The sequence below is a fragment of the Eptesicus fuscus genome, chromosome 5 (assembly GCF_027574615.1).
Source record: "Eptesicus fuscus isolate TK198812 chromosome 5, DD_ASM_mEF_20220401, whole genome shotgun sequence".
Lineage (NCBI taxonomy): Eukaryota > Metazoa > Chordata > Mammalia > Chiroptera > Vespertilionidae > Eptesicus > Eptesicus fuscus.
Window position 1 is genome coordinate 100,402,428 of NC_072477.1, and position 25,732 is coordinate 100,428,159.

Below are 25,732 nucleotides of genomic sequence, written 5' to 3' on the forward strand. Positions count from 1 at the left end.
AAGGACCTGATAAAGAATTATGAGCAATCAGTTGTGATTGAATTTTGTCATTAATTGTAAATGAAACCTTGCTCAATCAGTGAACATGTATAAGTCTCTGTGCAATGAAGGGTATGTGATGGCTAATGTCTATAATTATTTTAAAGTACTTATTTCAGAAACATAGATACTTTAGTATAGTCCATTTTCAGTGATAAAAATGTTAATAAGGCGAGCAATAGTGACAATCACTCTAATATATGGAAACCAACACACACACACATATACACACTACAAACACATGTGTAAATATTTGTGTTACAAAACTGATTTCAACTGCTCATTTCTACAGAGACTGATTCAGAACACATACCGGGTGACCTAGGAAGAGGTATCATCAAGGGTGAAGCCAAGAAACTATCAATGCAGCATGCGGGTAAGAACAAGAATATTTCAAGTCTATTTATGGTTCTTTTATCTTCTCAGAAGTTCATTTAAGTTTACACCTTCAATTACCACAGTACCTATGTGCTATCTTATATAATAAAACTTCTCCAAAATTAGTTTCTATAATTAGAACTCTAGCAGTTACCATCAATGGGTACTTAGATACATAATTTCTGTTTTAGAACTCATCTCCTTAAAGTCACTCATGAAAATCCATTGAGCTAGGAATATGTTTGATGGAAGCCTTTAAAATGGCACATTACTCACTTTCTCTTTCATACTCAATTCATTAATTGCTTTGTATTTGCAAATGCAGAAAAGTTAGTTTAAGAAAGGGATTAGAAGCGGAATTTAGAAAATAGACATTGCATTGCTTAATAATTCCCTTCTTGTTATTATAAAACCAGAAAAGTTTTATTATCTCAGGGGACTGTGCTATCTGAATTTGTTTCCTTTTTAATACACTTTATCGAATAAATTACTGCTTCTTGTTCTGGCAGATCAGTGGCTAATGGACTTTTTCACCATCTTTGACAAGGTAGCAAAGAAATAGGCAGGTTAAGGGAGCAATCAGTGAAGGAGACACTGAAAGAGAGGCTTCAAAACATGAGTCATCCAAAGGTGATGGTGCCCATGCCCCAAGTTCATTCCCTCACAGAAGCAACACGAGAAGCTTCACACTGCAGGATAGGACACTTCAGTAAAATATGAAATAGCACAGCCTCATCGCTCAGTAAATGACCACGCACACAATGACAACAAGCTTCCAAGTGCAGTGGGAGGAACAAAGTACCAGATTTGCTACAATACATTGCCTAAAATGCTCAGATTTACCACAAAGTATAAGAGACATGAAAAGGAACAGCAAGTGTGAACTCCACATAGGAGGAAAGCAGACCAGAACAAATCTTTGTGTGTGTTTTAGTTGTGTTTCCTAAAATTTATAAATATTTTAAATAAAGAACCCCATCTTTAAAAGGGAAAAGACCATAGGTGGCTAGTACTCATCAAATGAAAATGTCAACAGAGAGAATGATGTATGAAAAGAAATTTACTGGTGATTTTGGTATTGAATTTGTAATTGTGTCAAGTAAAATGCATTATAGGGGCACAGGAAAAGATTGGAATTGTCATAAGAACGAATATCTACACTTGAAATAATGGGAAAAGCAATAGTAGAGCATGGAGGAAGGGGGCTGGAAAAGCATTGGTAGAAATAATGGTTGAATATTTTTAAACATATTCAATGAAAAATATCCATCTGCACATCCAAGCTCAATGAAATCTAAGTAGAATAGGTGCAATGAAATATACAATCAGACATATCTTGGTAAAAGTTATGAAGAATAGAGAAAATAATAAACCCCCAAAAGGCAAACAACTCATCGTAGAAAAGAGAAACCTGGTACAATGAAGAGCTGACTTGACCTCACAAACTCTCCAGGACTACCAGCATTGGGATGGCATAGTCAGAGTGCTAATAGAAAAAATATCAATATGATTTTTTGATGTAGCCAAACTATCTTTCAGAGTGAAGGTTAGCAAAAGGGATTCCAATTTTCAAAAAAAGAACGAAGGATGGAAGGAAGGAAGGATGGAAGGAAGGAAGGAAGGAAGGGAGGAAAGAAGGGAAAGGAAGAAGGAAGGAAGAAAGGAAGGAAGGAAGAAAGAAAGAAAAGAAGGAAGGAAGGAAGGAAGGAAGGAAGGAAGGAAGGAAGGGAGGGAGGAAAGAAAAGAAGGAAGGAAGAACCTGATAAAGAATTATCAGCAATCAGTTTGTGATTGATTTTTGTCATCAATTGTAAATGAAACCTTGTTCAAATCACTAAACAGGTATAAGCCTCTGTGCAATGAAGGGTATGTGATGGCTAATGTCTGTAATTATTTTAAAGTACTTATTTCAGAAACACAGATACTTTAGTATAGTCCATTTTCAGTGATAAAAATGTTAATAAGGGGAGCAATAGTCACAATCACTCTAATACATGGAAACCAACACACGCACACACACTATACACACATATGTTAATATTTGCCTGACAAAACTGATTTGAACTGCTCATTTCTACAGAGACTGATTCAGAACACTTACCGGGTGACCTTGGAAGAGGTATCATCAAGGGGGAAGCCAAGAAACTATCAATGCAGCATGCGGGTAAGAACAAGAATATTTCAAGTCTATTTATGGTTCTTTTATCTTCTCAGAAGTTCATTTAAGTTTACACCTTCAATTACCACAGTACCTATGTGCTATTTTATATAATAAAACTTCTCCATAATTAGTTCCTATAATTAGAACTCTAGCAGTTACCATCAATGGGTACTTAGGTACATAATTTCTGTTTTAGAACTCATCTCCTTAAAATCACCCAAGAAAATCCAGTGAGCTAGGAATATGTTTGATGGAAGCCTTTAAATGGCACATTACTCACTTTCTCTTTCAGACCCAATTCATTAATTGCTTTGTATTTGCAAATGCAGAAAAGTTACCTTAAAAAAGGGATTAGAAGCGGAATTTAGAAAATAGACATTGCATTGCTTAATAATTCCCTTCTTGTGATTATTAAACCAGGAAAATTTTATTATCTCAGGGGACTGTGCTATCTGAATTTGTTTCCTTTTTAATACACTTTATGGAATAAATTACTGCTCTTGTTCTGGTAGATCAGTGGCTAATGGACTTTTTCACCATCTTTGACCTGGTAGCAAAGAAATAGGCAGGTTAAGGGAGCAATCAGTGAAAGAGTCACTGAAAGAGAGGCTTATAAACATGAGTCATCCAAAAGTGATGGTGCCCATGCCCCAAGTTCATGCCCTCAGAGAAGCAACACCAGAAGATTCACACTGCGGCATAGGACACTTCAGTAAAATGTGAAATAGCACGGCCTCATCACTCAGTAAATGACCATGCACACAATGACAACAAGCCTCCAAGTGCAGTGGGAGGAACACAGTAACAGATTTGCTACAATACATTGCCTAAAATGCTCAGATTTACCACAAAGTATATGAGACATGAAACGGAATAGCAAGTGTGAAATCTACATAGGAAGAAAGCAGACCAGAATAAAGCTTTGTGTGTGTTTCAGTTGTGTTTCCTAAAATTTATAAATATTTTAATTAAAGAACCCCATCTTTAAAAGGGAAAAGACCATAGGTGGCTAGTTCTCATCAAATGAAAAGGTCAACAGAGAGAATGTTGTATGAAAAGAAATTTACTGATGATTTTGGTATTGAATTTGTAATTGTGTCAAGTAAAATGCAATTTAGGGGCACAGGAAAAGATTGGAATTGTCATAAGAACGAATCTCTACACTTGAAATAATGGGAAAAAAAGAGTAGCGCATGGAGGAAGGGGGCTGGTAAAGCATTGGTAGAAATAATGGTTGAATATTTTTAAACATATTCAATGAAAAATATCATTCTGTACATCCAAGCTCAATGAAATCTAAGTAGAATAGGTACAATGAAATATACAATCAGACCTATCTTGGTAAAAGTTATGAAGAATAGAGAATATAATAAACCCCCAAAAGGCAAACAACCTCATCGTAGAAAAGAGAAACCTGGTAAGATGAAGAGCTGACTTGACCTCACAAACTCTCCAGGACTACCAGCATTGGGATGGCATAGTCAGAGTGCTAATAGAAAAAATATCAATATGATTTTTATATGTAGCCAAACTATCTTTCAGAGTGAAGGTTAGCAAAAGAATTCCAATTTTCAAAAAAAAGAACGAAGGATGGAAGGAAGGAAGGATGAAAGATAGGAAAGAAGGAAGGAAGGAAGGAAGGAAGGAAGGAAGGAAGGAAGGAAGGAAGGAAGGAAGGAAGGAATGGAGGGAGGGAGGGAAGGAGGGAGGAAGGAACCAAGGAAGGAAGGAAGGAAGGAAGGAAGGAAGGAAGAAGCGAAGGAAGGAAGGAAGGAAGGAAGGAATTAAGGAAGGAAGGAAGGAAGGACGGAAGGAAGGAAAGATGGAAGGGAGGAAGGAAGGAAGGAAGGAAGGAAGGAAGGAAGGAAGGAAGGAAGAAAAGTAAGAAGGAAGGAATGAAAGGAGGAAGGAAGGAAGGAAGAACCTGTTAAAGAATTATCAGCAATTAGATTGTGATTGAATTTTGTCATCAATTGTAAATGAAACCTTGTTCAAATCACTGAACATATATAAGCCTCTGTGCAATGAAGGGTATGTGATGGCTAATGTCTGTAATTATTTTAAAGTACTTATTTCAGAAACATAGATACTTTAGTATAGTCCATTTTCAGTGATAAAAATGTTAATAAGGGGAGCAATAGTCACAATCACTCTAATACATGGAAACCAACACACACAGTATACACACATGTGTTAATATTTGCCTGACAAAACTGATTTGAACTGCTCATTTCTATAGAGACTGATTCAGAACACTTACCGGGTGACCTTGGAAGAGCTATCATCAAGGGGGAAGCCAAGAAACTATCAATGCAGCATGCGGGTAAGAACAAGAATATTTCAAGTCTATTTATGGTTCTTTTATCTTCTCAGAAGTTCATTTAAGTTTACACCTTCAATTACCACAGTACCTATGTGCTATCTTATATAATAAAACTTCTCCATAATTAGTTTCTATAATTAGAACTCTAGCAGTTACATCAATGGGTACTTAGATTCATAATTTCTGTTTTAGAACTCATCACCTTAAAGTCACCGAGGAAAATCCGGTGAGCTAGGAATATGTTTGATGGTAGCCTTTAAAATGGCACATTACTCACTTTCTCTTTCAGACCCAATTCATTAATTGCTTTGTATTTGAAAATGCAGAAAAGTTACCGTAAGAAAGGAATTAGAAGTTGAATTTAGAAAATAGACATTGCATTGCTTAATAATTCCCTTCTTGTGATTATAAAACAAGGAAAATTTTATTATCTCAGGTGTCTGTGTTACCTCAATTTGTTTCCTTTTTAATACACTTTATGGAATAAATTACTGCTTCTTGTTTGGCAGATCAGTGGCTAATGGACTTTTTCACCATCTTTGATCTGGTAGCAAAGAAATAGGCAGGTTAAGGGAGCAATCAAAGAAGGAGACACTGAAAGAGAGGCTTCAAAACATGAGTCATCCAAAGGTGATGGTGCCCATGCCCCAAGTTCATTCCCTCACAGAAGCAACACCAGAAGCTTCACACTGCGGCATAGGACACTTCAGTAAAATGTAAAATAGCACAGCCTCATTGCTCAGTAAATGACCACGCACACAATGACAACAAGCCTCCAAGTGCAGTGGAGGAACACAGTAACAGATTTTCTACAATACATTGCCTAAAATGCTCAGATTTACCACAAAGTATATGAGACATGAAACGGAATAGCAAGTGTAAACTCTACATAGGAGGAAAGCAGACCAGAACAAATCTTTGTGTGTGTTTCAGTTGTGTTTCCTAAAATTTATAAATATTTTAATTAAAGAACCCCATCTTTAAAAGGGAAAAGACCATAGGTGGCTAGATCTCATCAAATGAAAATGTCAACAGAGAGAATGATGTATGAAAAGAAAATCACTGATGATTTTGGTATTGAATTTGTAATTGTGTCAAGTAAAATGCATTATAGGGGCATAGGAAAAAATTGGAATTGTTATAAGAATGAATCTCTACAGTTGAAATAATGGGAAAAGCAACAGTAGAGTAGGGAGGAAGGGGGCTGGAAGAGCATTGGTAGAAATAATGGTTGAATATTTTTAAACATATTCAATGAAAAATATCCATCTGCACATCCAAGCACGATGAAATCTAAGTAGAATAGGTACAATGAAATATACAATCAGATCTATCTTGGTAAAAGTTATGAAGGATAGACAAAATAATAAACCCCAAAAGGCAAACAACTCATCGTAGAAAAGAGTAACCTGGTATGATGATGATCTGACTTGACCTCACAAACTCTCCAGGACTACCGGCAGTGGAATGCATAGTCAGAGTGCTAAGAGAAAAAATATCAATATGATTTTTATATGTAGCCAAACTATCTTTCAGAGTAAAGGTTAGCAAAAGGGATTCCAATTATGAAAAAAAGAATGAAAGATGGAAGGAAGGAAGGAAGGAAGGAAGGAAGGAAGGAAGGAAGGAAGGAAGGAAGGAAGGAAGGAAGGAAGGAAAAAAGGAAGGAAGGAAGGAAGGAAGGAAGGAAGGAAGGAAGGAAGGAAGGAAGGAAGGAAGGAAGGAAGGAAAAGGAAGGAAGGAAGGAAGGAAGGAAGGAAGGAAGGAAGGAAGGAAGGAAGGAAGGAAGGAAAAGAAGGAAGGAAGGAAGGAAGGAAGGAAGGAAGGAAGGAAGGAAGGAAGGAAGAAAGGAAGGAAGGAAGGAAGGGAGGTAGGTAGAAAAGAAAGGAAGAAAGGAAGGACCTGTTAAAGAATTATGAGCAATCAGTTTGTGATTGAATTTTGTCATTAATTATAAATGAAACCTTGTTCAAATCACTGAACATATATAAGCCTCTGTGCAATGAAGGGTATGTGATGGCTAATGTCTGTAATTATTTTAAAGTACTCATTTCAGACACATAGATACTTTAGTATAGTCCATTTTCAGTGATAAAAATGTTAATAAGGGGAGCAATAGTCATAATCACTCTAATACATGGAAACCAACACACACACACACACACACACACACCCCTATACACACATGTGTTAATATTTGTGTTATAAAACTGATCTGAACTGCTCATTTCTACAGAGACTGATTCAGAACACTTACCGGGTGACCTTGGAAGAGGTATCATCAAGGGGGAAGCCAAGAAACTATCAATGCAGCATGCGGGTAAGAACAAGAATATTTCAAGTCTATTTATGGTTCTTTTATCTTCTCAGAAGTTCATTTAAGTTTACACCTTCAATTACCACAGTACCTATGTGCTATCTTATATAATAAAACTTCTCCATAATTAGTTTCTATAATTAGAACTCTAGCAGTTACCATCAATGGGTACTTAGATTCATAATTTCTGTTTTAGAACTCATCACCTTAAAGTCACCGAGGAAAATCCGGTGAGCTAGGAATATGTTTGATGGTAGCCTTTAAAATGGCACATTACTCACTTTCTCTTTCAGACCCAATTCATTAATTGCTTTGTATTTGAAAATGCAGAAAAGTTACCGTAAGAAAGGAATTAGAAGTTGAATTTAGAAAATAGACATTGCATTGCTTAATAATTCCCTTCTTGTGATTATAAAACAAGGAAAATTTTATTATCTCAGGTGTCTGTGTTACCTCAATTTGTTTCCTTTTTAATACACTTTATGGAATAAATTACTGCTTCTTGTTTGGCAGATCAGTGGCTAATGGACTTTTTCACCATCTTTGATCTGGTAGCAAAGAAATAGGCAGGTTAAGGGAGCAATCAAAGAAGGAGACACTGAAAGAGAGGCTTCAAAACATGAGTCATCCAAAGGTGATGGTGCCCATGCCCCAAGTTCATTCCCTCACAGAAGCAACACCAGAAGCTTCACACTGCGGCATAGGACACTTCAGTAAAATGTAAAATAGCACAGCCTCATTGCTCAGTAAATGACCACGCACACAATGACAACAAGCCTCCAAGTGCAGTGGAGGAACACAGTAACAGATTTTCTACAATACATTGCCTAAAATGCTCAGATTTACCACAAAGTATATGAGACATGAAACGGAATAGCAAGTGTAAACTCTACATAGGAGGAAAGCAGACCAGAACAAATCTTTGTGTGTGTTTCAGTTGTGTTTCCTAAAATTTATAAATATTTTAATTAAAGAACCCCATCTTTAAAAGGGAAAAGACCATAGGTGGCTAGATCTCATCAAATGAAAATGTCAACAGAGAGAATGATGTATGAAAAGAAAATCACTGATGATTTTGGTATTGAATTTGTAATTGTGTCAAGTAAAATGCATTATAGGGGCATAGGAAAAAATTGGAATTGTTATAAGAATGAATCTCTACAGTTGAAATAATGGGAAAAGCAACAGTAGAGTAGGGAGGAAGGGGGCTGGAAGAGCATTGGTAGAAATAATGGTTGAATATTTTTAAACATATTCAATGAAAAATATCCATCTGCACATCCAAGCACGATGAAATCTAAGTAGAATAGGTACAATGAAATATACAATCAGATCTATCTTGGTAAAAGTTATGAAGGATAGACAAAATAATAAACCCCAAAAGGCAAACAACTCATCGTAGAAAAGAGTAACCTGGTATGATGATGATCTGACTTGACCTCACAAACTCTCCAGGACTACCGGCAGTGGAATGCATAGTCAGAGTGCTAAGAGAAAAAATATCAATATGATTTTTATATGTAGCCAAACTATCTTTCAGAGTAAAGGTTAGCAAAAGGGATTCCAATTATGAAAAAAAGAATGAAAGATGGAAGGAAGGAAGGAAGGAAGGAAGGAAGGAAGGAAGGAAGGAAGGAAAAAAGGAAGGAAGGAAGGAAGGAAGGAAGGAAGGAAGGAAGGAAGGAAGGAAGGAAGGAAGGAAAAAAAGGAAGGAAGGAAGGAAGGAAGGAAGGAAGGAAGGAAGGAAGGAAGGAAGGAAGGAAGGAAAAAAGAAGGAAGGAAGGAAGGAAGGAAGGAAGGAAGGAAGGAAGGAAGGAAGGAAGGAAGAAAGGAAGGAAGGAAGGAAGGGAGGTAGGTAGAAAAGAAAGGAAGAAAGGAAGGACCTGTTAAAGAATTATGAGCAATCAGTTTGTGATTGAATTTTGTCATTAATTATAAATGAAACCTTGTTCAAATCACTGAACATATATAAGCCTCTGTGCAATGAAGGGTATGTGATGGCTAATGTCTGTAATTATTTTAAAGTACTCATTTCAGACACATAGATACTTTAGTATAGTCCATTTTCAGTGATAAAAATGTTAATAAGGGGAGCAATAGTCATAATCACTCTAATACATGGAAACCAACACACACACACACACACACACACACACCCCTATACACACATGTGTTAATATTTGTGTTATAAAACTGATCTGAACTGCTCATTTCTACAGAGACTGATTCAGAACACTTACCGGGTGACCTTGGAAGAGCTATCATCAAGGGGGAAGCCAAGAAACTATCAATGCAGCATGCGGGTAAGAACAAGAATATTTCAAGTCTATTTATGGTTCTTTTATCTTCTCAGAAGTTCATTTAAGTTTACACCTTCAATTACCACATACCTATATGCTATTTTATACAATAAAACTTCTCCATAATTAGTTCCTATAATTAGAACTCTAGCAGTTACCATCAATGGGTACTTAGGTACATAATTTCTGTGTCAGAACTCATCTCCTTAAAGTCACCCAAGAAAATCCAGTGAGCTAGGAATGTTTGATGGAAGCCTTTAAAATGGCACATTACTCACTTTCTTTTCAGACCCAATTTATTACTTGCTTTGTATTTGAAAATGCCGAAAAGTTACCTTAAGAAAGGGATTAGAAGTGGAATTTAGAAAATAGACATTGCATTGCTTAATAATTCCTTTCTTGTGATTATAAAACCAGGAAAATTTTATTATCTAAGGGGACTGTGCTATCTGAATTTGTTTCCTTTTTAAAACAATTTATGGAATAAATTACTGCTCTTGTTCTGGCAGATCAGTGGCTAATGGACTTTTTCACCATCTTTGACCTGGTAGCAAAGAAATAGGCAGGTAAAGGGAGTAATCAGTGAAGGACACACTGAAAGAGAGGCTTCAAAACATGAGTCATCCAAAGGTGATGGTGCTCATACCCCAAGTTCATGCCCTCAGAGAAGCAACACCAGAAGCTTCACACTGCAGGATAGGACACTTCAGTAAAATATGAAATAGCACAGCCTCATCACTCAGTAAATGACCACGCACACAATGACAACAAGCTTCCAAGTGCAGTGGGAGGAACACAGTACCAGATTTGATACAATACATTGCCTAAAATACTCAGATTTACTACAAAGTATAAGAGACATGAAAAGGAATAGCAAGTGTATACTCTACATAGGAGGAAAGCAGACCATAGCAAATCTTTGTGTGTGTTTCAGTTGTGTTTCCTAAAATTTATAAATATTTTAAATAAAGAATCCCATTTTTAAAAGGGAAAACTCCATAGTTGGCTTTTTCATCAAATGAAAAAGTCAACAGAGAGAATGATGTATGAAAAGAAAATCACTGATGATTTTGGTATTGAACTTGTAATTGTGTCAAGTAAAATGCATTATGGGGGCACAGGAAAAGATTGGAATTGTCATCAGAATGAATCTGTACACTTGAAATAATGGGAAAACAATAGTAGAGCATGGAGGAAGGGGGCTGGAAAAGCATTGGTAGAAATAATGGTTGAATATTTTTAAACATATTCAATGAAAAATATCATTCTGCACATCCAAGGTCAATGAAATCTTAGTAGAATAGGTAAAATGAACTATACAATCAGACCTATCTTCATAAAAGTTATGACGGATAGAGAAAATAATAAACCCCCAAAAGGAAAACACTCATCGTAGAAAAGAGAAACCTGGTACGATGAAGAGCTGACTTGACCTCACAAACTCTCCAGGACTACCAGCAGTGGGATGGCATAGTCAGAGTGCTAATAGAAAAAATATCAATATGATTTTTATATGTAGCCAAACTATCTTTCAGAGTGAAGGTTAGCAAAAGGGATTCCAATTTTCAAAAAAACAGAATGAAGGTGAGAGGAGCCAAGATGGCGGCGGAGTTGAACGGCTGATCTGTTGCCTCGCATGGCAGTTTCGGAAATACAACTAAAAGATGGACTGGTGAGCGCGGCGACTCCTGCTCACGTCTCCCCTGGCCGGGCGGCTGCTCCTCTCAGTCAGCACCTCATCCGGGTTCATGGGCTCGTAGGTGGCCGCGGCTGCTGCTGTGGCGGTGGCCGCGAACTCGGCGCAGTGGCTCTTGGTGAAGTAAGAGACGATCTTTCTGCAGGACGGGCCCATCCGCGTCACCGACCTAGCTGAGCTGCCCAGTGAGATCCTTGGGGCCCCAGAGGCCGCCGACACCGACTTGAAGGATTTTTAGGATTTCCTGTCTTACATTCAAGTCCTTTAGCCATTTTGAGAGAGGAGAACCAAGAAGGCAGCAAAATTAAACAAATGAACTGTGCAGCGCACAGCAATTTCAAAAATACAACTGGAGGACAGAGCGTCTGCCTCCCAGAACCACAGGAGAGTTGGCTGATTGGTGAATTTACAGCTAAGAGGGAAGAGGAAAGAGCGAACTCGGAGGGGATACGGTGCGGAGGCGAGTGGGTCGGGTTGAGGGCGGGGGAAGGGTTGTGCAGCTTTTTTTCCAACCCTAGGGGAGATTAGTTCCCCATCACCCTGAAATCCAGCTTCTGGGGATTCACAGGAGACGCAGACGCCTGCGGGGAGAGGCTGGACTCTTGGCCTTCGTGTCGGAGAGTGGGAGTAACTTCCTTGCGGAGGTGTGCCCAGCAATCAGTGTTTGCTGCGCTGGAGTGAGGAACGAGGGGGCTTAGAAACGTGTAAAGCAGAAAAGCAGACTTGCAGCCATTGCGGTTCGCCACACCATGGCCTGGTGGTGCCCTGAGACCCCGCCCATCCCTGAGACCCACCCCGCCCTGGGACCCGCCCCACATGTTTTGCAGACCCGCCCCACATGTTTTGCAGGCCCACCTGGGCTCCAAGCAGCGGCTTTTGCATGTGGGTGGCCTGCCCTGTGGCAGCTTGACCAGATGAACTGCGGTTCTAGTTGGACTGCTCCAGGGCCGCTCAGACAGGAGGAGGAAACTGCAGTTTTTGCTGTAATTCCTGCTGAGTGGCCTCAGGCAGTAGCTGACCTACACTCCATTGGAGACCCAGAAATGAGGGCATCTAGTGGTCGGTGTGAGATGACACCAGATTGCAACCACTCACATAAGGGACACATTCAAGAGACAGACTCAGTGAGCGCCAAAGCCTTGCTGCAACAAGACCCGGCCCATAAACGTGTCTCCTGCACAGAAACTCTTCCTTTATAGACACAGAGGGTCCTCACAGCCAATTGGCCTGGAGGACAATTCCTCCCAGTGACACCAACAACAATCAAGACTTAACTACACAAAGGAGGACCAAGATGGAGGTATAGGGCGGAAGCCTGATTGTTGCCTACCACAACAATTTTGAGACTACGAAGGGAGAGCAGAGCAGACACCATCCAGAACCACTGGAGGGCTGGCTGAGCAGATGCTCTACAACTAGAATAATAGAGAGGGGTAAGCGGGATGATGCTGATGCCGGTGACCCAAAGACCACACTTTAAGAACTATGGCTCAGGCGACACAAAGGTGGCCTGGAACGTGCTTGGCAGTTCCCCCAGCAGTCTCCGGCTGAGGGGACGGCTCCACTCACTGCCGAGCACGGACAGACGAGCCCCTGGGAGACATGGGGTGGGAGACTTCGCGCTTGCTGACCTCCGAGTCCTTCGGGAATCTCAATGCCCCGGAAGCGGCCAGGTGCGCACGCTCAGCGACCAGCCACCGCTGCAGACCCAAGGGCCAACGCAGCGATCCCGGACCAGCCCGCCACCACGCACCGGGCACACCGGAGCTTCGCCGAGCCCGCTGCCGAACGAGTTCTGCGGCAGCCGCCCTGGAGCTCTGAGAAAATGGCCGAAGGAATTGCAGAGAGAGAATTGACCAACAGGAATTGGGATCAAGAAGACGAAACCCCGATGGGTCCTGGGTCCGGGTGAGGCTGCGCACCCCTGTGTCCGGGTGAGGCTGGGAACTGGGTCGGGGTGAGGCTGGGTCCCGGGTCCGGGCAAGGCCACATGCCCCTGGATCCGGGTAAGGCCGCATGCCCCTGGATCCGGGGGAGGCTGGGTCCCGGTCCGGGTGGGGCTGCCCCCCTGGGTCCAGGTGAGGCTATGCACCCCTAGTTCCGGGTGAGGCTGGATCCTGGGTCCGGGTGGGGCTGTGCGCACCTGGACCCAGGTGAGGCCACGCGCCCCTGGGTCCGGGTGAGGCCATGCGCCCCTGGGTCCGGGTGAAGCTGTATCCCGGGTCCGGGTGAGGCCTCACAAACCTGGGTCTGGGTGAGGCCACGCGCCCCTGGGTCTGGGAGAGGCCACGCAGCCCTGGGTCCGGGTGAGGTCACGCGCCCCTGGGTCTGGGTGAGGCCACACACCCCAGGGTCCGGGTGAAGCTGGATCCCGGGTCCAGGTGAGGCCATACGCCCCTGGGTCTGGGAGAGGCTGGGTCCTGGGTCCAGGCGAGGCTTCACGCCCCTGGGCTCGGGTGTGGTCACACGCCCCTGGGTCTAGGTGAGGCCTCACACCCCTGGGTCTGGGTAAGGCTGTGTCCCAGGTCCGGTTGAGGCCGCGCCCCTGGGTCTGGGTGAAGCTGATTCCTGGGTCCGGGTGAGGCCATGTGCCCCTGATTCTGGGTGAGGCTGGGTCCCGGGTCCGGGTGAGGCCGTGACCCTGGGTCTGGGAGAGGCCATGCGCCCCTGGGTCCAGGTGAGGCCACACACCCCTGGGTCTGGGTGAAGCTAGACTCCGGGTCCAGATGAGGCTGTGTGCCCCTGGATCCGGGTGAGGCTGGGTCCCGGGTCCGGGTGAGGCCACGCGCCCCTGGGTCTGGGAGAGGCCACGTGCCCCTGGGTCTGGGAGAGGCCACGCACCCCTGGGTCCGGGTAGGGCCTCGTGCCCCTGGGTCCAGGTGAAGCTGGATCCCGGGTCCGGGTGAGGCCGTGTGCCCCTGGATCTGGGTGAGGCTGGGTCCTGCGCCCGGGTGAGGCCGCGCGCCCCTGGGTCTGGGAGAGGCCACGCGCCCCTGGGTCCGGGTGAGGCCATGCGCCCCTGGGTCCGGGTGAAGCTAGACTCCAGGTCCTGGTGAGGCTGTGTGCCCCTGGATCCGGGTGAGGCTGGGTCCTGGGTCCGGTGAGGCCATGCGCCTCTGGGTCCGGGAGAGGCCACACACCCCTGGATCCAGGTGAGACTGAGTCCCGGGTCCCGGTGAGGCCGAGCCCACCTGGGTCTGGGAGAGTCCACGTACCCCTGGGTCCGGGTGAGGCCTCGTGCCCCTGGGTCTGGGTGAAGCTGTATCCCGGGTCCAGGTGAGGCCGTGTGCCCCTGGATCCGTGTGAGGCTGGGTCCCCGGTCCGGGTGAGGCCACGTGCACTTGGGTCAGGGTGAGGCCACGCGCCCGTGGGTCTGGGAGAGGCCATGTTCCCCTGGGTCTGGGTGAGGCTGGATCCTGGGTCCGGGTGAGGCCATGTGCCCCTGGATCCGGGTGAGGCTGAGTCCCGGGCCGGGTGAGGCCACGTGCCCCTGGGTCTGGGAGAGGCCAAGCACCCCTGGGTCTGGGTGAAGCTGGATCCCGGGTCCGGGTGAGGCCGTGTGCCCCTGGATCCGAGTGAGGCTGGGTCCCGGGTCCGGGTGAGGCCGCGCGCACCTGGATCAAGGTGAGGCCACGCGCCCCCTGGGTCCGGGTGAGGCCACGTGCCCCTAAGTCTGGGTGAAGCCGTGCCCCTGGGTCGGGCCGAGACCAAACCAGAGGGAGTCGGACCTGCATTACCACCATTTGTCCACCATCCAGAACTCAGGGGTCAGTGCCAACATGTACACATAAGGAACTGGTGGACATTGATATTGGGTCTCAAAAGAACTGTTGGTCCAGAAAGAAACTCACTACAGACTGATTCATTTGCCTGTCAGCATAACTATTCTTGCTCATCTCACATTCAGTTCTTATAAGTATATCTCTAGTGACACATGATCTCGCTCATCTAGGGGAAATGATGAACAACATAGACTGATGAACAAGAACAGAACCAGAAACAAGGAGGCATCGATCGGCTTATCGGGCCTCAGAGGGTGGATAGAGGAGGGTGGGGGAGGGGGGAGAGATCAATCAAAGGACTTGTGTGCATGCATATGAGCCTAACCAATGGTTAAGTTCAACAGGGGGTTGGGGAATCCGTGGGTAGGGGTGTGGGATGGGAATGGGTGGATGAGGACAAATATGTGACACCTTAATCAATAAAGAAATTTAAAAAAATAATTAAAAAAAAAAGAACGAAGGACGGAAGGAAGGAAGGAAGGAAGGAAGGAAGGAAGGGACGACGGAAGGAAGGAAGAAAAGAAGGAAGGAAGGAAGGAAGGAAGGAAGGAAGGAAGGAAGGAACGAAGGAAGGAACGAAGGAAGGAAGGAAAGAAAGAAAGGAAGGAAGAACCTGTTAAAGAATTATCAGCAATCAGTTTGTGATTGAATATTGTCATTAATTGTAAATGAAACTTTGTTCAAATCACTAAACAGGTATAAGCCTCTGTGCAATGAAAGGTATGTGATGGCTAATGTCTGTAATTATTTTAAAGTACTTATTTCAGAAACACAGATACATTAGTATAGTCTATTTTCAGTGATAAAAATGTTAATAAGGGGAGCAATAGTCACAATCACTCTAATACATGGAAACCAACACACGCACACACACTATGCACACATGTGTTAATATTTGCCTGACAAAACTGATTTGAACTGCTCATTTCTACAGAGAGTGATTCAGAACACTTACCGGGTGACCTTGGAAGAGCTATCATCAAGGGGGAAGCCAAGAAACTATCAATGCAGCATGCGGGTAAGAACAAGAATATTTCAAGTCTATTTATGGTTCTTTTATCTTCTCAGATGTTCATTTCAGTTTACACCTTCAATTATAACAGTACCTATATGCTATTTTATATAATGAATCTTCTCCATAATTAGTTCCTATAATTAGAACTCTAGCAGTTACCATCAATGGGTACTTAGATACATAATTTCTGTTTTAGAACTCATCTCCTTAAAGACACCCAAGAAAATCCAGTGAGCTAGGAATATGTTTGATGGAAGCCTTTAAATGGCACATTACTCACTTTCTCTTTCAGACTCAATTCATTAATTACTTTGTATTTTCAAATGCAGAAAAGTTACCTTAAGAAAGGGATTAGAAGTGGAATTTAGAAAATAGACATTGCATTGCTTAATAATTTCCTTCTTGTGATTATAAAACCAGGAAAGTTTTATTATCTCAGGGGACTGTGCTATCTGAATTTGTTTCCTTTTAAATACACTTTATGGAATAAATTACTGCTTCTTGTTCAGGCAGATCAGTGGCTAATGGACTTTTTCACCATCTTTGATCTGGTAGCAAAGAAATAGGCAGGTTAAGGGAGCAATCAGAGAAGGAGACACTGAAAGAGAGGCTTCAAAACATGAGTCATCCAAAGGTGATGGTGCCCATGGCCCAAGTTCATGCCCTCAGAGAAGCAATACCAGAAGCTTCACTCTGCAGGATAGGACACTTCAGTAAAATGTGAAATAGCACAGCCTCATCGCTCAGTAAATGACCACGCACACAATGACAACAAGCATCCAAGTGCAGTGGGAGGAACACAGTACCAGATTTGCTACAATACATTGCCTAAAATGCTCAGATTTACCACAAAGTATAAGAGAAATGAAAAGGAATAGCAAGTGTATACTCTACATAGGAGGAAAGCAGACCAGAACAAATATTTGTGTGTGTTTCAGTTGTGTTTCCTAAAATTTATAAATATTTTAAATAAAGAATCCCATCTTTAAAAGGGAAAATTACATAGGTGGCTAGTTCTCATCAAATGAAAATGTCAACAGAGAGAATGATGTATGAAAAGAAAATCACTGATGATTTTGGGATTGAACTTGTAATTGTGTCAAGTAAAATGCATTATGGGGCACAGGAAAAGATTGGAATTGTCATCAGAATGAATCTGTACACTTGAAATAATTGGAAAAAAATAGTAGAGCAGGGAGGAAGGGGGCTGGAAAAGCATTGGTAGAAATAATGGTTGAATATTTTTAAACATATTCAATGAAAAATATCATTCTGCACATCCAAGCTCAATGAAATCTTAGTAGAATAGGTACTATGAAATATACAATCAGAGCTATCTTGGTAAATGATATGAAGGATAGAGAAAATAATAAACCCCCAAAAGGCAAACAACTCATCATAGAAAAGAGAAACCTGGTACGACGAAGAGCTGACTTGACCTCACAAAATCTCCAGGACTACCAGCATTGGGATGGCATAGTCAGAGTGCTAATAGAAAAAAATATCAATATGATTTTTATATGTAGCCAATCTATCTTTCAGAGTGAAGGTTAGCAAAAGGGATTCCAATTTAAGAAAAGAACGAAGGATGGAAGGAAGGAAGGATGGAAAGAAGGACGGAAGGAAGGAATGAAGGATGGAAGGAAGAAAAGAAAGAAGGAAGGAAAGAAGGAAGGAAGGAAGGAAGGAAGGAAGGAAGGAAGGAACGAAGGAACGAAGGAAGAAAGGAAGGGAGGGAGGAAGGAATGAAGGAAGGAAGGAAGAAAAGAAGGAAGGAAGAAAGGAAGGAAGGAAGGAAGGAAAGAAGGAAGGAAGGAAGGAAGGAAGGAAGGAAGGAAGGAAGGAAGGAAAAAAGGAAGGAAGGAAGGAAAGAAAGGAAGGAAGGAAGGAAGAACCTGTTAAAGAATTATGAGCAATCAGTTTGTGATTGGATTTTGTCATTAATTGTAAATGAAACCTTGTTCAAATCACTGAACATGTATAAGCCTCAGTGAAATGAAGGTATGTGATGGCTAATGTTGTAATTATTTTAAAGTACTTATTTCAGAAACACAGATACTTTAGTCTAGTCCATTTTCAGTGATAAAAATGTTAATAAACGGAGCAATAGTCACAATCACTCTAATACATGGAAACCAACACACGCACACACAGTATACACACATGTGTTAATATTTGCCTGACAAAACTGATTTGAACTGCTCATTTCTACAGAGACTGATTCAGAACAGTTACCGGGTGACCTTGGAAAAGCTATCATCAAGGGGGAAGCCAAGAAACTATCAATGCAGCATGCGGGTAAGAACAAGAATATTTCAAGTCTATTTATGGTTCTTTTATCTTCTCAGAAGTTCATTTAAGTTTACACCTTCAATTACCACAGTACCTATGTGCTATCTTATATAATAAAACTTCTCCATAATTAGTTCCTATAATTAGAACTCTAGCAGTTACCATCAATGGGTACTTACATTCGTAATTTCTGTTTTAGAACTCATCTCCTTAAAGACACGCAAGAAAATCCAGTGAGCTAGGAATATGTTTGATGGAAGCCTTTAAAATGGCACATTACTCACTTTCTCTTTCAGACCCAATTCATTAATTGCTTTGTATTTGCAAATGCAGAAAAGTTACCTTAATAAAGGGATTAGAAGTGGAATTTAAAAAATAGATATTGCATTGCTTAATAATTTCCTTCTTGTAATTATAATACCAGGAAAATTTTATTTTCACCTGGGACTGTGCTATCTGAATTTGTTTCCTTTTAAATACACTTTATGGAATAAATTACTGCTTCTTTTTCTGGCAGATCAGTGGCTAATGGAGTTTTTCATCATCTTTGACCTGGTAGCAAAGAAATAGGCAGGTTAAGGGAGCAATCAGAGAAGGAGACACTGAAAGAGAGGCTTCAAAACATGAGTCATCCAAAGGTGATGGTGCCCATGCCGCAAGTTCATGCCCTCAGAGAAGCAACACGAGAAGCTTCACACTGCAGGATAGGACACTTCAGTAAAATGTGAAATAGCACAGCCTCATCACTCAGTAAATGACCACGCACACAATGACAACAAGCATCCAAGTGCAGTGGGAGGAACACAGTACCAGATTTGCTACAATACATTGCCTAAAATGCTCAGATTTACCACAAAGTATATGAGACATGAAATGGAACAGCAAGTATGAACTCTACATAGGAGGAAAGCAGACCAGAACAAATCTTTGTGTGTGTTTCAGTTGTGTTTCCTAAAATTTATAAATATTTTAAATAAAGAATCCCATCTTTAAAAGGGAAAAGTTCATAGGTGGCTAGTTCTCATCAAATTAAAATGTCAACAGAGAGAATGATGTATGAAAAGAAAATCACTGATGATTTTGGTATTGAATTTGTAATTGTTTCAAGTAAAATGCATTATGGGGGCACAGGAAAAGATTGGAATTGTCATCAGAATGAATCTCTACACTTGAAATAATGGGGAAAGCAATAGTAGAGCAGGGAGGAAGGGGGCTGGAAAAGCATTGGTAGCAATAATGGTTGAATATTTTTAAACATATTCAATGAAAAATATCCATCTTCACATCCAAACTCAATGAAATCTAAGTAGAATAGGTACAATAAAATATACAATCAGAGCTATCTTGGTAAATGATATGAAGGATAGAGAAAATAATAAACCCCCAAAAGGCAAACAACTCATCATAGAAAAGAGAAACCTGGTACGATGAAGAGCTGATGTGACCTCACAAACTCTCCAGCACTACCGGCAGTGGAATGCATAGTCAGAGTGCTAATAGAAAAAATATCAATATGATTTTTATATGTAGCCAAACTATCTTTCAGAGTGAAGGTTAGCAAAAGGGATTCCAATTTTCAAAAAGAGAATGAATTGGAAGGAAGGAAGGAGGGAAAAAGCAAGGAAGGAAGGAAGGAAGGAAGGAAGGAAGGAAGGAAGGAAGGAAGGAAGAAAGGAAGGAAGGACCTGTTAAATAATTATCAGCAAGCAGTTTGTGATTGAATTTTGTCATTAATTGTAAATGAAACCTTGTTCAAATCACTGAACATGTATAAGCCTCAGTGAAATGAAGGTATGTGATGGCTAATGTGTGTAATTATTTTAAAGTACTTATTTCAGAAACATAGATACTTTAGTATAGTCCATGTTCAGAGTGAAGGTTAGCAAAAGGATTTCAAAAGGACCCATGAAAATCCATCATTACTCACTTTCTCTGAATATACAATCAGACCTACCTTGGTAAAAGATATGAAGGATAGAGAAAATAATAAACCCTCAAAAGGCAATAAGGGGAGCAATAGTCACAATCACTCTAATACATGGAAACCAACACACACACACACAACCCCTATACACACATGTGTTAATATTTGTGTTATAAAACTGATTTGAACTGCTCATTTCTACAGAGACTGATTCAGAACACTTACCGGGTGACCTTGGAAGAGGTATCATCAAGGGGGAAGCCAAGAAACTATCAATGCAGCATGCGGGTAAGAACAAGAATATTTCAAGTCTATTTATGGTTCTTTTATCTTTTCAGAAGTTCATTTAAGTTTACACCTTCAATTACCACAGTACCTATATGCTATTTTATACAATAAAACTTCTCCATAATTAGTTCCTATAATTAGAACTCTAGCAGTTACCATCAATGGGTACTTAGATACGTAATTTCTGTGTCAGAACTCATCTCCTAAAAGTCACCCATGAAAATCCATTTAGCTAGGAATATGTTTGATGGAAGCCTTTAAAATGGCACATTACTCACTTTCTTTTCAGACCCAATTCATTCATAGCTTTGTATTTGCAAATGCAGAAAAGTTACCTTAAGAAAGGGATTAGGAGTGGAATTTAGAAAATACACATTGCATTGCTTAACAATTCCCTTCTTGTGGTTATAATACCAGGAAAATTTTATTATCTCAGGGGACTGTGCTATCTGAATTTGTTTCCTTTTTAAAACAATTTATGGAATAAATTACTGCTTCTTGTTCTGGCAGATCAGTGGCTAATGGACTTTTTCACCATCTTTGACCTGGTAGCAAAGAAATAGGCAGGTTAAGGGAACAATCAGAGAAGGAGACACTGAAAGAGTGGCTTCAAAACACAAGTCATCCAAAGGTGATGGTGCCCATGCCGCAAGTTCATGCCCTCACAGAAGCAACACCAGAAGCTTCACACTGCAGGATAGGACACTTCAGTAAAATGTGAAATAGCACAGCCTCATCACTCAGTAAATGACCACGCACACAATGACAACAAGCTTCCAAGTGCAGTGGGAGGAACACAGTACCAGATTTGCTACAATACATTGCCTAAAATGCTCAGATTTACCACAAAGTATATGAGACATGAAAAGGAATAGCAAGTGTGAACTCTACGTTGGAGGAAAGCAGACCACAAAAAATCTTTTTTTTCCAGTTGTGTTTCCTAAAATTTATAAATATTTTAAATAAAGAACCCCATCTTTAAAAGGGAAAAGTCCATAGGTGGCTAGTTCTCATCAAATGAAAATGTCAACAGAGAGAATGATGTATGAAAAGAAAATCACTGATGATTTTGGTATTGAACTTGTAATTGTGTCAAGTAAAATACATTATAGGGGTACAGGAAAAGATTGGAATTGTCATAAGAATGAATCTCTACACTTGAAATAATGGGAAATGCAATAGTAGAGCCGGGAGGAAGGGGGCTGGAAAAGCATTGGTAGAAATAATGGTTGAATATTTTTAATCTTATTCAATGAAAAATATCATTCTGCACATCCAAGCTCAATGAAATTTAAGTAGAATAGGTACAATGGAATATACAATCAGACCTACCTTGGTAAAAGATATGAAGGATAGAGAAAATAATAAACCCTCAAAAGGCAAACAACTCATCGTAGAAAAGAGAAACCTGGTAAGATGAAGAGCTGACTTGACCTCACAAACTCTCCAGGACTACCAGCAGTGGGATAGCATAGTCAGAGTGCTAATAGGAAATATATCAATATTATTTTTATATGTAGCCAAACTATCTTTCAGAGTGAAGGTTAGCAAAAGGGATTCCAATTTTCAAGAAGGAAGGAAGGAAGGGAGGGAGGGAGGAAGGAAGGAAGGAAGGAAGGAAGGAAGGAAGAAAGGAAGGAAGGAAGGAAGGAAGGAAGGAAAGAAGGAAGGAAGGAGGGAGGGAGGGAGGGAGGGAGGGAGGGAGGGAGGAAGAAAGAAAGGAAGGACCTATTAAAGAATTATGAGCAATCAGTTTGTGATTGAATTTTGTCATTAATTGTAAATGAAACTGTGTTCAAATCACTGAACATGTATAAGCCTCTGTGCAATGAAGGGTATGTGAATGCTAATGTCTGTAATTATTTTAAAGTACTCATTTCAGAAACACAGATACTTTATTTTAGTCCAATTTCAGTGATAAAAATGCTAATAAGCGGAGCAATAGTCACAATCACTCTAATTCATGGAAACCAACATACACACACACACTATACACACGGGTTAATATTTGCCTGACAAAACTGATTTGAACTGCTCATTTCTACAGAGAGTGATTCAGAACACTTACCGGGTGACCTTGGAAGAGCTATCATCAAGGGGGAAGCCAAGAAACTATCAATGCAGCATGCGGGTAAGAACAAGAATATTTCAAGTCTATTTATGGTTCTTTTATCTTCTCAGAAGTTCATTTAAGTTTACACCTTCAATTACCACAGTACCTATGTGCTATTTTATATAATAATACTTCTCCATAATTAGTTCCTATAATTAGAACTCTAGCAGTTACCATCAATGGGTACTTAGATACATAATTTCTGTTTTAGAACTCATCTCCTTAAAGTCACTCATGAAAATCCAGTGAGCTAGGAATATGTTTGATGGAAGCCTTTAAAATGGCACATTATTCACTTTCTCTTTCAGACCCAATTCATTAATTGCTTTGTATTTGCAATTGCAGAAAAGTTAGTTTAAGAAAGGGATTAGAAGCGGAATTTAGAAAATAGACATTGCATTGCTTAATAATTCCCTTCTTGTGATTATAATTCCAGGAAATTTTTTATTATCTGAGGGAATGTGCTCTCTGAATTTGTTTCCTTTTTAATACACTTTATGGAATAAATTACTGCTTCTTTTTCTGGCAGATCAGTGGCTAATGGACTTTTTCACCATCTTTGACCTGGTAGCAAAGAAATAGGCAGGTTAAGGGAGCAATCAGTGAAGGAGTCACTGAAAGAGAGGCTTATAAACATGAGTCATCCAAAGGTGATGGTGCTCATGCCCCAAGTTCATGCCCTCAGAGAAACAACACCAGAAGCTTCACACTGCGGCATAGGACACTTCAGTAAAATGTGAAATAGCACGGCCTCATCACTCAGTAAATGACCACGCACACAATGAAAACAAGCCTCCAAGTGCAGTGGGAGTAACGCAGTATCAGATTTGCTACAATACATTGCCTAAAATGATCAGATTTACCGCAAAGTATATGAGACATGTAAAGGAACAGTAATTGTGAACTCTACATAGGAGTAAAGCAGACTAGAACAAATGTTTATGTGTGTGTGTTCAGTTGATGGTTTTCCTTTCTTTATAAATATTTTAAACTAGAGATCCAGTGCATGAAATGCATGCACTCAGGTTGGTGCGAGGGGCCCCTCAGCACTGATTGCGAGAAGGTGCAGGCCAGACCATGAGATCTCACTGGTTCACCATAGGAGTCAGAAAGGGACACTGAAGTTTGGCCAGCTCTAGAGGGGCTACATGCATCCTCCATGGCATATCCTTTCCTTCTCATTCAGTCCTGATCGACCAGACCCCATCCACACGCTAACCTACCCATCAGAGCTTCTACCCCATGTTGGTCAGTGTAGTTTATAGCCACTGGGCATATAAATTTTAAAAACTCATTAAATTTCACAGTTTGTATGGGCAAACTGTATAGCATGCCTAAATAATTGCTAAAAATAGCTCTCTAAATTACAAATAGAGATTAAGGTACGTTTAAAGCAATGGGAAGATATTTATGGTAAGAAAATTGTGATTCTTCCCATATTATAAGTTTCTCCAACATTTCTCCCCTCAAAGGCTATTCTGATTGCCTCCCTCTTAACTTAGCAGTAGAGGCCCTGTGCACAAGATTCATGCACTGATGGGGAGTGTGGCCTGCAGGGACTGGCTGCTGTGGGAGTGCAACTCATCCCTGTTACTGGAGTGGCAGTGGACCTACCCTTTAAGGGGCTGCTCCTGCTGCAGGAGCAGTCGCTCATCCAGATCAGCTGAATGGCACTCCACTGTGGAGCACACTAATCACCAGGGGCAGCTCCTGCGTTGAGCATCTGGCCCCTCGTGGCCAGTGCATGTCATAGCGACCAGTCATTTCATCATTTGGTTGATTTACATATTAGGCTTTTATTATATAAGATACTTTGCATATTTAATTATTCTGATGTGGTATTTTTTACTTATTCCTAATTGAGAAAGACCAGAGCAGCTGAACTATATTGGCTAATGTTGCACAGTGTTGTGTTGCTCTACCTCATGTTATCTTTCTCAAACTAATCAATAAATAAACTTTTTTTTCTGCCCAATATTGGCCTGCTGTGTAATAATATCATAACTGGGAGACTCAATGTAAAGGTGTTAGCTGGCAGAGTCATGGTGCAACCCTTTATATTTCTTCATGGGCTCAGGTATTTCTTCAAAGCAAGAGGTCTGCTGTGCAGTGTCATGATCATGACATCTTTCCAACTACACTTGCAGGGTCACTAGAACTGACTACCACTCCATATATTGTTGGCCCTGAAGTCCACTTTAGCTCCTGAATCCAATTTATCCCTCCCACAATGCTAATTTCTCAAATTATTAGTTGGTAATTATAGGAAAAACATTGAATCATATGAAAACTCTGCTGTAAGTGGATCGAACCAGTATCCTGGTACAGCTGAAAACATAGCAATTTCCTCCTCACATGTCACAAGGTCTCCATGCAAAGGAACCTTACAAGGCAGTTTTTCTCAATCCTATCAATGTCTTTATTCTCTTACTCATTGATATATACATGCTTTATAGTTACAAAACCTAAAGGGGAATTAAAATGTTCCTTGGTGAGTTGATGCATTTCTGGCTCATGGGAAGTTTCTGTGACTATACAGTCTGTGGTGTGGAACATATCTGGTGGAGAAAAACAAACAAACAAACAAAGAATGAAACAAACAGTGACATTCTATTTCATGAAGTACATCTCTACAGAAAGAGTGTGAATTTAATGTAAGCCTGCAAGTAATTTTTTATCATAAATTCACAAGGATGATTTCAATTTGCATAATAAAAAATTATATGCAATAAGCAGTGTTTAAGGAATTATGTGACATAGCTCCTAAAATATCAATTTTACCTTTCCTCGTTATTTGGTTTTGGGGAAGTCACTAAATGTCTCTGAACATCAGCATAATATGGCTGGTAAATTTATTCCATCTGTTCTAATATATGTTTTTGTGTATTTGCTATCAACAAAATTTTGATAGGCTAGATACAACCAACATATAGGCACAATCATGGAAACATATATTCCTATGTAAATGATTTGTACATAAATAATCATAATGATAGGCATTGAAATCTATGTTTCAGTAGGGGCTAGTGCGGAACGCTCAACAGATGAAACTGCAGGTGGCGTAATAAAGGGACAGCTGAAGACACAATCAATGGAACTCCTTG

General features: G+C 40.9%; 1 protein-coding gene across 2 annotated transcripts; it reads left to right on the forward strand.

Annotated features, from left to right (window-relative positions):
* Nucleotides 1-339: 339 nt before the first annotated feature.
* Nucleotides 340-25,732, forward strand: LOC129149186 (uncharacterized). Of its 2 annotated transcripts, XM_054716615.1 has the most exons (10): nt 340-415; nt 2,498-2,581; nt 4,818-4,901; nt 7,138-7,221; nt 9,438-9,521; nt 15,931-16,014; nt 18,226-18,309; nt 20,432-20,515; nt 22,563-22,646; nt 25,646-25,732. In XM_054716615.1, exons 1-10 carry the CDS (start codon nt 410-412, stop codon nt 25,646-25,648), a joined length of 681 nt encoding a protein of 226 aa, XP_054572590.1. In that variant the 5' UTR covers nt 340-409; the 3' UTR covers nt 25,649-25,732. The 2 variants fall into 2 exon arrangements, with proteins under 2 accessions (XP_054572590.1, XP_054572591.1); XM_054716616.1 differs by lacking the exon at nt 18,226-18,309.

What these genes read in the sequence shown, in the direction of transcription:
- LOC129149186 (XM_054716615.1), top strand. An exon ending in ACTATCAATGCAGCATGCGG is followed by an intron (nt 4,902 to 7,137) that starts GTAAGAACAAGA and finishes TCATTTCTACAG; the next exon opens with AGACTGATTCAGAACACTTA. An exon ending in ACTATCAATGCAGCATGCGG is followed by an intron (nt 7,222 to 9,437) that starts GTAAGAACAAGA and finishes TCATTTCTACAG; the next exon opens with AGACTGATTCAGAACACTTA.